The 17171-nt window shown below is 63.7% G+C and overlaps 1 protein-coding gene across 5 annotated transcripts in view; it reads right to left on the reverse strand.

Moving 5' to 3' along the window:
* PLXNA1 (plexin A1) overlaps positions 1-17171 on the reverse strand; it is a 108731-nt gene that overhangs the window by 77224 nt on the left and 14336 nt on the right. For all 5 annotated transcript variants that reach the window (XM_080605965.1, XM_080605969.1, XM_080605967.1 and 2 more), the window contains exon 3: positions 12885-13067. In XM_080605965.1, coding sequence (XP_080462091.1) covers positions 12885-13067 — 183 coding nt within the window. The remainder of the gene's footprint in view (positions 1-12884; positions 13068-17171) is intronic.

Genomic DNA, 17171 nt, shown 5'->3' on the forward strand with positions numbered 1-17171 from the left:
GGAGAGCACCAAGCCAAGGGCCGGAGGCAGCAGTCCCGAGCACAGGCGGCCTTTCCCCGGGCTGCTCGCGGCAGCCGACCGCTCGCCCCGCTGGTCCCGTGACTGCGGTCACAGGGCTGCGCTTTTTCAGGGATTTCACTGGGCTGTAAAACGCTAAAACAACAAGGGAGGGGAAAGAACAGCTCAGAGATGCACATGCAACCGCACGCTGCCCAAAGCCCAGGAAACGAGTCGGCCCTAATAAAGGGCCCCGCAAACACGCTGGGGTCCCAGCACCGGGCACCGCGGGGTCTCCACCGCCTCCTCGCTCCCCTCGGGGCCGTCCCCGCGGTCTCAGCAGGCACCAGAAGGACCTTTAACGGCGGTGGCAGCGAGTTTTCCAAAACCCAAAGTCGCAGAGGGGAGGTGGCATTTTGCAGCGCTCGGGCAGGGGATCGCTCTTTGCCCTTCCAAGCGCTGAAAACGAATCCCCCCTCTCCCCTTTTCATCCCATTGAAGACTTGACAGAACCTCCTAGCGCTCTGCAGTTGGAATTGGCAGGTCTTAAATTAATTGACTGCAATTTTACACAACAACATGTTTAGCTGAGAGCTGGCCCGCGGCCCGCTTGGCTCGCCACCGCTCCCCAGACACTTTTCAAGCAACCTCCAAAACTTCACAACGCGGCGGAGGCGAGGCGAGCGGGCTGCCAACGTGACCCGCTCCCTGCCAAAAAAACCAGCCCCGCTTCCCCGCGCCCCCTCCCCGACCCTTCTCCGGCTCCTCCGCTGTTCTCCCCCCCGCTCTCGTTAACGGCTCGTTTAATTATTCTCATCGTCTCCGAGGACTCCGCTCCTCCGAACGCGGAGGGGCACGGCGCGGGCTCCGCTCTCGCTGGGTTTCAGGCCTGCTGCTTTGCCATGGAAACGACAGCGCCGGGACCGAGGCGCGCAACAGGCAGGAGAAAAGTCAGGTTCGGGTTTCGGTCCGCTCCGACACATTCCTGCGCTCCTTCCACGTAACGCCCCAAAGGACGGGGCCCGAAGCAAAAGCCAACGTCACGGTACCAGAGCACAGCAAGCGCCCCGGGGTGCTGTTGTTCGGGATCCCAAACGCGAGGACGCACAGCCTCGGCGCCCAGGAATGAACCGGCAGGCTCCAGCTCACCTCCGGCCCTCGCCAGGAGCCAGCTCAGCCAAAAAAACGATCACGCTCTCGTTAGCGGAGCCGGCACCGCCGCTCGCACGGGGCCAAGACTTGGGGTCGGCACGGCTCACGGGGACCAGCCCCCGCCCAGGTCCCCGAGCCTCCTGGGGGATGCTGACGGGGGCCAAACACAAACCCCAGGGACCGGCCAGCCCTGGCTGCAGGCCCTCGACTGATCACGAGCAGGAAGCACCCCGGTGCCGGGCACCTCTCCAGGGCACGGCCGCGGCACGGAGGCGTGCTCCCGGCAGCCAGCGCTCCCGGCCGGGCTGCGGGAGGCCAGGGGAGGATTTTCTCCGGCTCTGCCCCAGAGCCCGGGTCAAGCAGCTGATGCTCCGCGAAAGCCAAATTGGGGGCGGGTTGTTTGTGTGATTTCGTTTCTTGAATAAACAGAAACATCCTGCCCGTGATTAAGAGCCTTTATGAAAAACACGCCAGCGTCGATTGCTGCAGCTGGGGCTGGAGGTACCGCAGCGCCTGGGGGGCAGAAAACAAGAGGGCTGGGCTTCACGGGGGGGTAAGCACAGCTCCCAGATGGATTCACACTGCCGCAATGTCCCGGGCAAGTTTCAGAGATAGAAATCCTCCCCAGGAAATCCTAGGGTGGTTCCTTTCTCCCAGAAATCACCATTTTTCATGCCAAACCTCCCCAAGCCTCCTCTTGCTCCTGCCCCCTCCGTCGAGCCCACGACCCAGCCAGGCTGCGAGCAGCTCACGTGCCATGAACCACAGACACGGCACAGGTCAGAGGCAGCCGAGGTGCTGCCATCACCTTTAAGCATTAATTCTTTCCTGTATCCCCTTCTGCCCGTGGATATCAAAGCTCTCCACACACCCTTACGCCACGCTCCGCCTTTCGGCTGCGGGCATCGCAAGCCGCAGGCCGCGGGGAGGAGAAACCCAGAGGAGCGAGCTGACCCCGGCCCCGCTCGGAGACAGGCAGCACGGAGCTGAGCTCCGCCAAAAATCGCTCTGCCAAAACTCGAGGACCTGCAGGACTCGTGTGCCTGCCCCCTGCGCGGCTCCGCAGCCCCCGCCGCGCACCGCAGAACACATGCTTTTGGTTAACTCGCATGGGCCGAGGGGGGGAAAAGGCACTGAAACGTCCCTCACACACACACACGCACGTGTGAAAACTCAAGTTTTCAAGTTTCTTCTCTTGGCAAGGCTCAAAATAGGCCAAGGTTTCAATTTTTTTTTTTGCTGGGAGGCTTTAAAAATGTATTCCATCCAAACCATCCCCGAAACATTCTTGACATTTATTGCCATCAGCTTTTCCCCCAATTAACTGCCTCTATGCAACTATCATCATCTTGATGAAAAACATCTCCAGAAACCCACAGACCAGGAAAAAAACGTTCCCTCTCTTGCTCTGCTTCTCCCTGCTCACAAACATAAAGAGAAAGAGGGAGGAGAGGGGGTCAGGAACAACATTTTTGCCTTGACAGCTTTGTCCAGCGAGAGCCACCGCTCGCCGCGGTGCTGGCGGGGACGTGGGAGGCGACGTTTGGACTGGCACCCAAAACCTTATCCCCAGGCACCCCATACCCACAGCATTGACTTTACAACGAACGGACCAAATCTCATCTGGAAAAACCCATTTTTGATGCTTTCAGCTCGGCTCGCGGCGCGCGTGGGACTGGCGCGAGGAGCAGCTGAGCGGGGAGGAGCGGAGCTGCTCCCGTCCCCGGGAGGCAGGCACCAAACGGCACCTGGGCGGATACGGTGTCAGAGCAGAGCTCTCTGCAGGCTTTTTAATCGCTTCCATTTCCAAAATGGAGCAGAGGTCTTGTTTCAACAGCCTGCGCGAGCAGATGTCAGGCAGAAAGGTTCAAAAGGACAACAGCGGAGAAAGAAAGGGAGCTGAGCCACCGAGCAACGACGCATGGGATTTTGGTGATGCACTGCGGTGGGAGGGGGGGCGGAGAAGCCCCTCCATGGCTCACCACCTCTCGTCTGAGCTGGTGGGACACCGATGCTCCCTACCTCTGGATCCAGGGACCGAAGAGAGGACAAGGTGCGGGGGGATGTGCTCCAGGCACCCTGAGCGCGGCGGCAGCTCCATGAAGTGCCCAGGGACGTGGGTTGTCTCTCTCTCCTGGTAAATCCTGGTCAGAAACGCTGCGTCTGACACGGAGCCGAGTTCCTGCACCTCAGTGAGCCCTCCTGCACCGGACGAGCCCTGTTACCATCCCACACGTGCTCTCCGTCACCCAGACAAGCCATGTTTTTCTTCCCAAGTTTGGCCAAGCGCGCCTCCCTCGGTGCTTGCCTCGATTCCCTCCGTCCCTGCACCCAAGGCAGCAATTTTTGCCCTCTTTTAAAACCAGAAGGACCAAGAAGCCAAAGATCCCACACCAGAGAGCCTGGCGATGCAGCTCTCCCAGCCCAGGCAGCTCGCTCCCCAGGTTACTCGCTCGCAGCCCTCGCGTTTTCAGATTTAAGAGGGGGAAGGAGAGGCAGGAAGGAAACCCTCAGCTAAGACATGGAGTGTTTATCTCACCTGCTAGAAGAGAAACACGTCTTTAATTTTAAACGTCGAGCGTAAAAACAGATCCCTTGAGGCTCATAAACATACCAGAAAGAGAGGGAGAGTAACATGGAGAAACCCTGGGGAAATAAACAGAGAATTCAATTTGGGAAGTTCCCATCCAAGGAGCCGGGTGGAAATCACCCCCACAGCCCTGTAGCTGGCACAGGCCACGCAGACGAGGTGCGGCTTTGTTTGTTTTGGGGGTTTGTGGTGTTTTATTTGGTTTTTTTTTAAGGTCTTTGCTTATTTCTCAAGAAACACCACCGCACGCAGCACCGTCCCCGAGAGGCCAGGTGGCGAGCCCAGCCAGACCCCAGCACACTGACCCCAAGGAGCAGGGAAACGCTGCTGGGCTGAGACACGGGCCTGGATTTTAGAAGATTTTAGAAGGTTTTCGGCCACCGATGGAAACCAGAAGGCCAAGGAGAAGCCAGGCACTGAGCCAGCCCCAAGGAGGCCGTGCCGCCCATCACACGACCTGCTGCAGCCGCAGCCCCCGGGACCGCGAGGGGCTTTGCCGACCACAAGCTTGCCTGCGAGTGCCCCTGCTGAGAACAAAATCCACCCTCGGAAGGATTTGGCAGCATCCTTCAGTGCAAATTCAGCTTCAGGGCCTGTTTGGGAAGAGCATCACGCATGACACGAGTTTGGGGGAGCTCAGGTGGCAGCGGGGCTGCTGCTGCGAGGACCCACAAGGAGGATTTTGGAGCCAACACACCCCCGGTTCCCCCAAAAACACGAGCAGGGTCAAAGCCTCCGAGGCTTTTTGCGCCGAGGGGCTCCGGCGAGGTAGCACAAATCCAGCCCACCTCCGGAACAAGCAGCGGGGCTCTCCGACCTCCAAACCACCTCCTTGGGTCGCTTCACAAACCACTTTTGCCATCCCAAAACCAAAACGTGCTCTCCCTGTGAAGCATTGCACCAGAAGTTACCGGCCCCACGGTGAACGCCCCAGGAGGCACGGCCAGGGCAGGGGCAGGGCCTCTCCCCTCTCCGCATGGCACCGACTGGATCCCCCTTCCCCTGGCTCACACTCCAAAGAGGGACCGCTCAGGACAGCCCCGATACCCCAAAAGAAGCCGTCCCGGCACACTCGCTCCCGCACGGCCACGGGGGATGCTCGGAGGTGCCGGCAGAGCAGGGGGAAGCCGCGCGGAGCCAGGGGCCTGCACAGCGCCGGCGCCCAGGATAGCACACAAATTGCTTCATTAAATTTCATCACATTAAGCCAGTTTCATGAATTTAACATTGTCCCCGGACTATTGTTTGTCTGAAAATTAAATTACGGCAACATTTGTTGTTTCAACGAGTCTGTCAATTACAAACGAGGCCGGAGGAGGGGGATGCGGGCGCGGGCAGGTGATGGCACTCCTGGCTCCGGCAGCGGGGTGAACGCAGCCCCTGTTTCCCAGGAGGACGGAGAGGGGAAGAATGAGGGTAACCCGGTATTTCTCCCACAGCCGAGCATGCCAGACGTGGAAAGCCTCACCACTCTGGATCCAGTACGGGCTCTGACGGTGGTGCCCAGCTCTGCAGAGCGCCAGGTCGCGCCCCTCCGCGCAGCACCCACCCCACTCACGTTCACCCGAGGAAATCTGCACGCGGGGCTGGGGCTTTCCAGACTGCAAAGCCTTGCCACGATGGGGAACCCGCAAAAATTTCTCCTTTATTCTTCCTTTTCCCTCGAGCAGCTCCTCTCTGCAGTATCAGAAACAAAGGTGACCACCTTTCGCTTCGTGAAGAAAAGCGTCAAGCCCAGCGGCCTATAAATAGCACCCGAAACTGCCCCGCACCTCCAGCTGAGGGGATGAAATGAAGACGAGTGAGCCAACAGCTCCAAGGTCAGAGAGACTGGTGTGTGGTGTTTTGTTTTTTTTCCTTCCCTTTGTTCAAGGTCTGGTAATTTTACCAACGTAGGAGAGCGATCCAAAATACACCATTACGGTGGGAGCTAATAAAAAACCCACGGGTTTTTCAGCCTGCTGTGGCTTTTTTCACTCTGGTGGGGATCACCACGGGGAAGAGGCTGCCCCAGCACCAGCTCCCTGCTGCCTTCAGGTTTCTCGGGACCCCCCAGTGCCGTACACGGAGCGACCAGCGGCCGCTGCCCTCGAGAGCATCAAGAGCAGCAAAATTAAAACACTCTCTGACTACCCAGCTTCGCTCCGTGGGGTCCTCTCTGCCTCTCCAGTCCCAGCCCCAGCGCCATGGGGTGGGAGCTCAGGGATGTGCCCAGCTTGGAAGCACCTTGGAAGGAGAAAGGAGAAATGCGAGGCCACCCTGGGGCCACCAGGCCAGGAGAAACCCCTCAGGCACTGCTAATCCGGGCTGCTGGGGCTGCAGGGAGGCAGGCGGGATGCCAGCGCTGCCCTGTGCCCTCCCTTTTCTCCGCTGCCTTTGGTGGGAGGCCGGGGCTATTCTCCCACCTGAAAAGCCAAAATTAGCCGGCTTTCCAGCCCGTGAATAGGCACAATGGCTCCAACAGGAGGGCCTCCACAGCGCCGGGGCCTCCCGGCTCATTTCCATCCCAGCGGGGCGGTTTCCACCCTGCCCTGCCCCGCTCTCTGCGGCGAGGGGCTGTGACTGCACGGCCCCCGGGTCAGGGCGCCCGGCCACAGGCAGGGGGACGCACAGGGGTGCTGAGCAGCCTCGGGCTTCACAGCCAGACGAAGCCCGTCCACTCGCCCCTCGCGGTGCACGTCTGCAGCTCCATCCCCAAGCCTCACGTCCCTGTGCCACGGGCAGGGTCCTGAGCGAAGGGAAACGCACAAAGCACCAAAAAAATGCTGGAGATGGACACACTCCGGAGACGGTCACATCCCGGAGGCTCCCGAAGTCACCTTGGGGAGGGCGCCCAGGGCGATGCCCCCGCCGGCCGATGGACGGGGCTGCGGGGAGCCGGGAGAGGCGCAGAGTCAGCGCGTCGCGCGGGGAAGGGCTGAGCCTGGCGGCCACGTCCCCGCCTGGCAGCGAGCCCGGCTCCTCTCCGCCGGCTCCTCACCTGCCGGCTTTGTGCTGACCGCAGAGCAGATGGGGGGGAAAAAAAAAAATAAATAAAAAGAGTTATGGAGGTGAAGAGCCTGGGGCAGCCGGGCTGGGAGCTGCAGGGGCTGGAAGAGCCACAGCGCGGAGGGCAGCGGGGGCTCAGCCCCATCCTGCGCGAGGCGGGGAGCCCGAACGCAGCGCGTCCCTCCCCAGAGTCACCCGAGGACGGAGCCGGCAGCAGCCCCCCCCCCCCCCGGCCAGTCCCAGAGGCCGTGGGTTCACGATGAATTTCTAATTGTTTCCTCCAACAATGAGACATCCTGTTCGGAGCTCGACAAAAAGCCAGCGGGGCCCCTTCCTCCTGAGCTTGCCGGGGCGACGCCGCGCGCTGCCCGCCACGAGCGGGGGGCACGGGGGGGGGGCTCCGCGCCCCCTCTCCCCATCCACTTACCGGGGCAGCGTGGCCGCCTCCACCTCAATTAAAGCAGCCGGCACTTAACGGCGAGAGCTCTCCAGGGGGGCTGGGAGCACCGAGAGGTATTTGATGGATTCGCCTTGGCAGCCGCTGGGCACCTTGTCACGCCAAGAAATGATCGCCCCTGACCGGGGAGGACGCGGACGCAGGCTCCCGGGCGCCCGCCTCCCTGCAGGGGAACGGGGCCGAATCCCCCGGGGAGCCCCGTACGTGGTGGGCAGGGGGAGCGGGGTCCCCGTGGGATGGGACGGGGACACAGAGGGACGAGGCAGCAGGAACAAAAGGCCCTTGTGCGGCGCCGCCAGCTGCCTTCCCCGGCTCCATCGCGCTCGCCCATCCAGCCGGGCCTGGGGGCTGGGGGGGTCCTGCCCCATAGCACCCCCACAACGCCCTGTGCCCCTACAGAGGGCTGCCCCACAGTATGGTGCGGGGGGAGGCAGGCGGGCTGCGGCAGAGATGCTGCAGGATCCGCCCCAGGCTGCTGAACACACACGGCCCCACGGCACCGTCCCCAAATGTGGCCACGAGCACCAAAGCTGCCCCCGGGAGCGGGGTGAGGGCACCTCCTCCCCTGCAAGGGGCCAGCTCCGTGCAAGGACCGGGGGGGGGGACAGGGGGGGTCACGAGGGGTCCGAGCCCTCCCTGCACCCCGGGAGCCGGATTTCGGGCAGACACAATGGGCCCCTTTTCAGCCGGAGCTGCTTAAAGCTGCCTTAGCGCTAAGCGGAGGCGGCGTGGAAGGAGCCGTGTGGCCGGGGGGGGCCGGGAGCCTCGTGCCTCCCCCTCGCGGGCTCACGTGGAGCCCGACCTCCGCAGGGTGATGCCAGCCCGTACCCGAGAGGCTGAGGTGTGGATTTGTGGGTTGGAAAGCCGGTTTTGGCGAGTTTTGCTTTCACGTACAAACAGCAACACCCCTGAACCGTGCTGGGGAGCGCCGGGAGGAGGACGCCAGCCCCACGCAGGGCTGCGAAGCCTCCCCAAAAAGCCAGCGGCGAGGTCTCCGCTCCCCCAGCTGGGCTCCTGGAGGCCGGGAGAAGCTCCCCCCGTGCGCACACCTGCCCTGAGAGCGGAGCACAGATACCCCAATGCTCTGCCCCAGCCGTCAGCCCAGACCTGCCCGCAGCGGGGTGCGGCTCCGAGGGGGACGTGGCCCTTTCCAGGCACCCACCCGCCCTGCCAGGGACCTGCGAGAGCTCAGAAGAGACAAATCAAGGTCACTAGGCGCTCTCCAAAGCCAGCAGCCAAGCGGTGGGTGAGCAGCCGGGCACAGCCCCCCTGCAGGAGCCGTTCTACCCCCCCAGACCCACACCCCTCCTCTCCGGCAGCCCCCGGCCCTGTATCTGCAGGCAGCAGAGCCGCCCCCCGCCCCAACACCCAGCACGTGCCCAGCGGACCCCCCGCTCCCTGCCGGCCCGCAGGGGATAACTCCTGACTCACGGCACAGCTGGGGGAAGGGGGAGAGGAAGAAAGCAGGGGGCTTTTTACGAGGGGAAGAAATTTGGCTTTTAGAACACCGAGAGGGGGAAAAAAAATCGTTCCTCGGAAGGAAATGAAGCAGCACAGAAAGCACCGGTGCTGCCCCAGGCAGCAAGGAGGCGAGACACAAGTTCCCAGCGAGTTCCCAGCCCAGGGCCAGCAGGCAACGGGGAAATTCCTGCAAAGCCCCCGCCAGCGGCCTCCTCCTGCTGCACGCAGCCCCTGCACGGGGCTCAGCCCCAGCCCCACAGCCCCGTTTTTGGGTCGCGCAGCCCCGAGGGAGCAGGGGCTGGGAATTCACCTTCCCTCTGCACGGGAGCCCCCGATCCTCCCCAGGAGGAGCAGCGAGGTCCGCGTGCTCGCGCACGGCCAGGGCCGGCCCACTTAGCGCGGGGAGTTTGTTTTATTCTTTATTATTATTATTATCATCCTCAGAGCGGGGAAGCCAAGGAAACCAAACAAGGGGCCGGCTCAGCTGGGCCTTCCGTGGGAGAGGATAAACAAGCGGCGGAGAGCGCGAGCCGCAGGGGGGAGCGGATTCCCGGCAGGGACGCGCCCCGATGCGTTCGCGCCCAAGGCCATCTGCTTTGGGGACGGGGAAGGAGCTGAAGGGATTACGGGGGCAAACGGGGCAGCCAGGGCTGCAGAGACAGCCCCTGAAAACGAGGACTCAGCCGGCTGCAAGGGGCACCCGGGGGCCGCAGGCACACCCAGCCCCTCCCCAGCCACCGAGACCCTTCCCGAGCCACCTCCCCACGAGGCTGCTCCAAGTCCCACCACCCAAGAAATAACCTGGGGGCACCCGAAACCGGGTCAGCCCACGAGGGCTGCACCAGAGCTCGTGGTGGCCCTAAGGCGGTGCCTGGCTGGCAAAAGGAGGAGCGGACGGTGAGCTAACAAAGGCGCATGGACCCGGCCCTACAGCCCCTGGGACGCCCAGTCCTCTGCTCCCAGCTGCTCCCTGTGTGTGCTTCAGCATCACCCACCCTCACACCACTTCCCCATGTGCACCTGGAGGATGCAACTCCCTGTTGCACCCCACGACCCTCCAAGTACCCCTATTTGCGCTCGTACGGCAGCTTTTTGCTCTCCTCCCCGGGAAGGGCAGCCCGGGCACAGCAAAGAGGCTGCAGCGAGCGCTGGTGCCTCCCCTCCCCGGTGTCAGCCAGGCGCCGGGAGCCGGCCTTGCACAGGTTTCCCCTGGAAGTCCCCGCAGCAGCGTGCCCGCAGCCCCCGGGGCACTTCCCCATGGGGCGCAAGGGCAGGTCCCCGACGTGCCCGCAGACGGCACGCAGACATGGCTCACGCCCGGGGCCGGCAGCACGGCCAGTCACCCCCGCCTTACTCACCCCGTGGCGGGGCAGAAATCCCCAAACCCCGTCCCACAGCCCCGTGACCGCCGGCAGCAGGCGGCAAGCACGAGGGAGCTGGGGGCCGGCCAAAGACAACCGCCTGCCTTCGCTCCGACGGCGCCCCGATGTCATTTTTCCCCCTAGAACGACGGCGTCCCCTCCCCGGCTGCCATCTGCATCAGTCCCCAGCACCCACAGAGGGGACAGGGGGGACGGAGGGGACGGAGGGGACAGGGGACAGCTGCGGGGCACAGCAGGTGCTGCCCGGCAGCCTCCCCGCCGCGCCTGCTGGCAGCAGGGCCGCGGGGCGGGCGGGCTCGCGTGGCTTTTTCGGGGGACAAAGGCAGGCTCTGTCCGCACGCAGCAGCCTGGACAAATGCTGGGCACGGGAGCTGCCATCCAAGGAAAATCCAGACGCAGCCGGGACTCTGCCCTGACCTTACCCCGACCCAGACGGTGCAATCGGGGCCCCCCCCGCCTGACCAGCACCCACCGCAGGGCTCCTGGAGCACTCAGCACCCGGCTGTGCCCTGCTGCGGCTCCCCGGGCTCGCACGGAGACGCCAGCGGCCACGGGATACCGCAGCGTTATTGTAGGGTCTGACCAAATCCTCAAGCTGCAGCCCGAGGGGCAGCAGCACGGGCTCGCAGGGGACCTGTGCCCTGGCCGGGGACACGCTGCCGGCCCTCCCCTCCCTCCGGCCCCGCAGACAGCGGGATCAGGTGGCTGCCGAGGCAGCCCTGCGGCAGGACGCTGGGGCTGAGCGCCCCAAGGGCGCAGCGGGGGACAGCTCCCCCGAAATGGGGTCCCCAGGCACCCCCGCCCAGCGCAGCCCCTTGCTCCGCAGGGCACCCAGATCCTCGCAGGGCAGCTGGAAGGGGGGAGCCCCCAAAACCCGCCTGGAGCCCTGTGCTGGGACCTGCCTCGCCATTCCCCATCGAGCCCCTGCTCCCTTCCCTCACGCCCCACAGGGTCAGCGGGCCCCCCCAGCTCCCTGGGGCCGCTGGGCACTGGGACGCGCTGGTGATGGGGACAAACCAGCACGAACAGCCCGAGGAGGCGCTGCAGAAGATGAAGCTGCGCAAACCACACCTGGGCTCCAAGCCCCGGCCTCAGCCTCGACCTCGCACCCGGAGCTCAGCCTGCCCCCACACCCTCAGCGGCCACCTGCACGTGGCTCTGAAGGTGCCAAGACCAGGGAAAAACTGAGAAGAGCTGGGGAAAAAAAAAAAAAAAAACGAAGAAAGGGAAAAAAAACAACAAATCTTCCACGTAAAATGCAACTGCCGTCCCCTCTGGATAAATAAGGGACGGGAGCCGTAACGCTGTCCCTGTGGCTTCGTGAGCCCTCCTCCCACACGCTCCTTCCTCCATCCCCATCCTTCACGCTGGCACAGGCTGTTTAACCCCCCCGGTGGGAGCCCAGCGGCAGGAGGAGCCGCCAGCAACGCGACACCCGTCCCTTGGCCCCGATCGATCGATGGGGCAGGGAGGACGAGCTGGTGGGGCAGGGAGGACGAGCTGCCTCGTCAGCACCCCCTGCTCAGCCTGGCGCCGGGGAGGAGGAGAGGCAGGCGAAGCAGCCAGGCAGGGGACGTGGGGCATGGAGAGCAGCGCCAGCACCCCGATCCCTGCCTCGACGCACGCTGCCCACGTCCCCGAATGCGCTCCTAACCCTAAATTTTCTGATTTCAAACCAGCGTTTGGGTTTAGACAGCACGGAGGAGGAGAAGCGGAGAAAACGCGGGGCGCTGAGCCCCAGAGGGGTGCTGGGGGGTCCCGGCAGGCAGAGGGATGTGCCGGGCCCCCTGGCCAAGCCCCGCGCTCCCTGCCCCTTGCCGGGAGCAGCGCCGTGCCGCTGCCTGGCCGAGGATGCAGTCAGCGCAAGCTGTGTTTATCCGGGGCATGTACGGCTGTAATTATAGGCACGATGTTATGATAACAGGAAATCCGTGCCCTGTGGAGATGCAGCCAGAGAAACGCACACACGGCTCTCTGCTAATTGCCACCAGCAAGCAGCCTTCTGTGCGGGGCTGGGGTACGGGAGGGGAAGGCTGCCCCCGCTCGGGGAGGTGGCTCAGGGCCACCTGGGGCACCCCGCAGCCCCCGCGGGCGCATCTCAGAGCGGCTTCCTCCTGGCTGTGCCACAGCCTAACCCCTACGCCACAGGCACAACCCGACACGGCCACGCTGCGGGCACAGGACCCACCACCCCCCGAGCAACGCGGCCAGCCCTGTGTGCCAGGGCACCTCGCCGCCGACCCAACGGGAGAGGAGGCGCGAGGCAGCACCCGAACGGGACGCAGAAACCCCAAATCCGCACCGGGGCAGCTGGAGCACAGCTCATCGTCCCCTCGGAGGACAGCATCGCCTGGCACGAGCTCCAGCTTCGGACCCTACTTTTTTCATTTCGGCCAGATCCAGGATGTGAAGGCAACAGATGAGGAAACTCCGACCCCACAAAAAGCCAAGAGCAGCAGGGAGGCTCCATCCCGCCCACTTCACGCAAGGCAGCGCTGCCAACCCAACTGGAGCTTCCCTCAACAGCAGCACCAGCACCAAGACACCAGCACCCACCTCTCTGACCCTTTCCAGGTCAAAGACAAAGCAACACGGACACGGAGAGGCAGAGCCCGCCCCATCACAGCTACGGGGCAAACCGGCAGCCCTGAGAGACGACAGAGCGGACTCTGACCCGCCAGCAGTCAAACACTCAATCCCTTTACGTTACAGCCCTCCGACACGGAGGTTTTGTGCATTTCTTCGGCAGAGAACGACAACGGGGACGCACACTCCCCACGCCACACCAAGTCACGCCGGGGGAGGCACGGAAACGCCCCCAGCAGCACGGCACCGTCCCCGCCAGCACCGTCCCTACCTTTTTGATCTTCCCGCTCCGCGTGCCCGCGAAGACGACGGTCTGGCCCCTGTAGTCGTAGGCAGCCACTGAGGTCATCCCGTCCTCCTTGTCCACGAACAGCGGCGTCCCCTCGATGGTGACGGTCCCGCCCAGCGGCTGGTTAAAATCCTGGCCGCAGAAATTGTCGTCGATCTGCAGCGGCTGCGGGAAGGAAAGAGGGGAGGTGAGCTCTGGTGAGCACCAGGGGCAAGGAGGGATCACGCCGACCTCCCACCCCACGGGAGGATGGAGCCGAGGAGGTGACGATTTCCCGTCTCCCCTTGGCAGCGAGACGCCTCGCTCTGGGATGTGGTTTGGGGAGGAGGTTGTGGAAAGCGTCAGGAATCCGGAGCCAGCAAAATAATCCCTGCCTGAGCAGCCCAGCCACTGCACTCAGCCCCGGGTGCCAGCACAGGACCCTGCCCTCCCCATCCCCAGTGCCACCACCATCACCTCGGCGCACGCAGCTGAGCCCTGGTGCGCGCGGTGAGGGTTGGGAGGGAGGCCGGGCACCCCGAGGCCTGGAGAGGCACGGGATTTTCTGCTCCAAGAGGCTCCTTATGTAACTCGGAATTCAAAGGGGACAGGTTTTTGGCAAGCAACCGCCTCCAAATGCGTGCCAGTCCCCAGGGGGTTTTAGATCCATATAGCGTGTGCACGTAATGTACGGGGAAACGCCGCGCTCCCGCACCGAGCGGCTCCAGCTGCAAACAACAGCCCCGCCATTTCCACCCCGAAGAGGGACGACCACGGCCCCAAAACTGGAGGCCAGCACAGCCCAGGGCATCCGAAACCCTCATGGAAAAGCCACCGGGCTGTTGAGCAAGGACATGGACACGCAGTCACCCCCTTGTGCTCGCCCCACCAACCCAAAGCCGGCGGTGCCGCTCCCGGCTGCGGTGCCACCAGCACCGTGCCAGCCCTCCTTCATCTGAGAAACGGGAACGGCTCCAGCCGGTCACGCTCAGCCCCCGAAGCGGTGCGGAGATGCGGTTTTGCTGCCTCAGTTCTTTAACTTCTGTTTTTGCGGGGTGCCTGAGCTGGGATGTGACCGCTGACCGACCGCCTTCCGCGCCTGGCCCCTGCTCAGCCTTCCCTAAACTGGGCGAGCTCCGGGTGCAGCCGGGCAGAGGAGATTCCCAAAATCGGGAACGAGGGGCGCCGTGTTCTTTCTTCGGTCTGGAAGGATGTGGGAAGGGGAATCTGCAGCTCTCCGGCCCATCGGCCTCACTCGGGACCCTCCTGCACTGCCAGGCGCGCGTTTCAGAAGAGCAGATCCGAGCAAGTTCTCTTCCCAGCAACGCGGGGCTGACTTTGAGGACCAATGTCAGACCTCGTGCTGCCTCCTCCTGCCTTGAACCGGCCACAAATCTCCCCGGGGAGCCTGGATGGCTGCATCCCCCTGGCACGGACACCCAAATGCCCCTACCTCGGACAAGGCATGCAGCCAGCTGCAACCCCGAGGAAAGCACCCCTCGGCCCCGACAGCCTCGAGCAAGCCGGAGCCCGGCGAGCAGCAGCAGAGGGGCCGACAGGACCCCAAGCACGACCGACGAAGGTATTTGAGCCCCGGCAGCCGAGGCAGCTCCCGTTCCCTCCGCACTCCAATTTGCAGCTTCCCCAACCTCATCAGCTGCTGAATATGCAAGAGGATAAATGTTGATGGTGTTTACTCCTCTCTGCTTTGTCTCAACAAACTCTCTGGGAAACGACAAATACAGCTGCACTCCAGGGCCGCAAGGAGCACCCGCCCGCCACCGAGATGCCGACACCACCTCGATAAATAATTACGCCGACAATTAGCTCATTAACAGCAAGCTGCCTCGTTAGGGAAGCGCAGGCAGGCACCGCGGCGGCAGAGGTCGGGCCGAGCGGGCGCTGCGAGGGCTGGGGCACCCCCGGCACCACCGCGGCCACCCCCCCCAGGACCCTGCTCCACAGTGAGGCAGCCTCCTCCTCTCCTCTGGCACAGAGCCGGGGCACAAAGCTCCCATTTTCCCCAGAAACCCACCCAAAAGAGGCAGGACGGGTCGCAGACAGAGCCGGCCAGGAGCCGCCCGTCTCCGTGTCACGCCTTGTCTCATCGCCTCCCTTCAGGCCCGCTTAGGGAAGCAATGAGGGAGCAGAGGCGAGGCTCGTGCCGCTCAGCGTTATTAATTGGCCAGTAATCGGGCAGTTAATGGCAGCACACGCACCCCTTGTCCTCCCACACCCCGCCATTCACCCACCTGCCGGGGAAGCACCCCGGGGACGAGCACCCCAAAGCTCGGGGGCCGGAGGAAGCAGCAGCCCGGAGCAGGTCGGCAGGGCTCCTCGCCCCGATTCTCGTTTCGCCCTCACAGCCGAGCCCCGGACGGCGATGCCCACGCCGTGGGCACAGCTCTGCCCCAGCCCTGCCTTCCCGCAGAGCGCCCCTCGGGGACGCGGGCTTGCCAGCACCACGAAATCCCACTGATGTGCAACAAGGGCCGGACTTCCCCCTTTCCAGGAGGCTTCAAGCCGTAAATCCTGACCAGGAGCAGGAGAGCTCCTGGGACGCTCTCCGTACAGACCAGGCGTAAACCCCGAGCGACTCCTGACTCGGCAATTTCATTCTGCCTCCCTTAAGAAAAAAATCAACATGCCCTTCATTTTCTGGCCAGCATCCATCCCTGGGAGATCCGTCAGCTGCCGCGACCCACCCCGGCGGTGGCTGCCGTTTACGAGGGGCACGGAGCTCGCCGCCAGGACGAGGTTACACGCTCCGCAGGACCCCATTTGGCTGGCTCCCAGCGCGGCGAGGGGCTCGGCGCCGCATCCAGCCGTGCCGCGCTTGGCAGGCGGAGCGGGACGGGGACGGAAGACGCCGGCTCCAGGAGAGGAGCACCACTACCTCGGCGCTATCCGGCACGGTGCAGAGCGAGACCAGCACCGCACAGCCCTGCTCTGCTCTTCTTTGGGGGCACTGAGCCCCCAGGAGGCAGCTGCCAGCGCCCAGCACGCCCCTCCTGCCACCATGAGGGTTGGGGTTACTTCTAGCACTCAAGAGGAATGGTAACAAAGGGGGAACGATGCCCCGAAAAGGGGAACGTTTCAGCTAGATCCCAAATCCTCCATGGCCAGGACATTCCTATGGCTAAGCGACCATGGTGTGAAGTTGGAAAAACCACAATCACCGCATGTGTAACCACACCTCGCCCCCTGCACCGCGGCCAAAACCTCCCTGTCCCCGTGGCACAGCACCAGATGCCAAGCCAGCATTTCCCTCCCCATCCCACCACGTTTCCCTGCTGGGATGCAAAAACCATGTTTCCCGGTTTCCCTGCAACGAACCACGTTTTGCAGCTCAGGTGCACGGAGAAGCCCCTGAGCACCCAGCGGTGCCACAAGCAGCCTTGTTCCTCGCAGCAGGGAAAATACAGCCCCCTGGGGACACATCCTGCCCAGCCTCGGATGGAGCACATGGGGGAAACTCCGGGCAGAGCCCCCTCCCCAGACACGGGGGGAGAGGAGCCGGGAGCGCACGGGGAGGAAGCAGCCGGCATCTCCTCCGCCTGAGCCAGCAGCTGTGCGACCCACCAGGCAGCAGTGTAACGATTTCATCATTTTCCACCAAAATCGAATTAGTTCAAAGCCAAAATCTGATTTGCGAGCCCAGCGCTCTTGACAGCAAACCCTTTACTTTGTCAGGCAGCTGTTAGCTGGCTCCTCCGGAGCGGCGGGGAGGGAAGGCAGGGCTGCTCCGCGGGCACCCCCGGCAGCAGGGCTGACCCCAAAACCCAGGACACAACGGGGTCTATGCCCATGCCCTCCCCTCCTGCCTCCTCTCGCCTGTATAAAATAAATCCAGCACCTGCACCCTGCTTGCTCAGGGGGCACGCCACCAAACAGCATGCCCAGGGACCAGGGAGGTGGCGAGCAGGAGGGGACCAAACCCCCCTAAGGGACCCCAAGGGGGCAGGAAGCTGGCTCTCCTGGGCAGCAACGGGAAGAAGGCAGCTGAACTGGGAGGCTGGTGGCTCCCCGCAGCCTGGAACAAGCACAGCCAGGCCCTGGTACTTCGGGAGCAGGAAAAAAAGGAGCCAGGCTCTCTTGGATCCCCTCTCCTCCTGCCTGCACGCCATGGGGAGGCCTTGGTCCTGCCAAGCTGAGCATGGGACCAGCGCCTGGGACCACCGACCTGTCTGCCCCCTTTCCCCACGCCTCCTGCCCCAGCACCTCTGCCAAGCCCCCCCAGCTCACACGTGCCACCTGCAAGGGTCCCCCCAGCAGAGACGCGGCAGACAC

Source organism: Anser brachyrhynchus, assembly GCF_964034855.1.
Source record: "Anser brachyrhynchus genome assembly, chromosome: 10".
NCBI classification, from domain to species: domain Eukaryota; kingdom Metazoa; phylum Chordata; class Aves; order Anseriformes; family Anatidae; genus Anser; species Anser brachyrhynchus.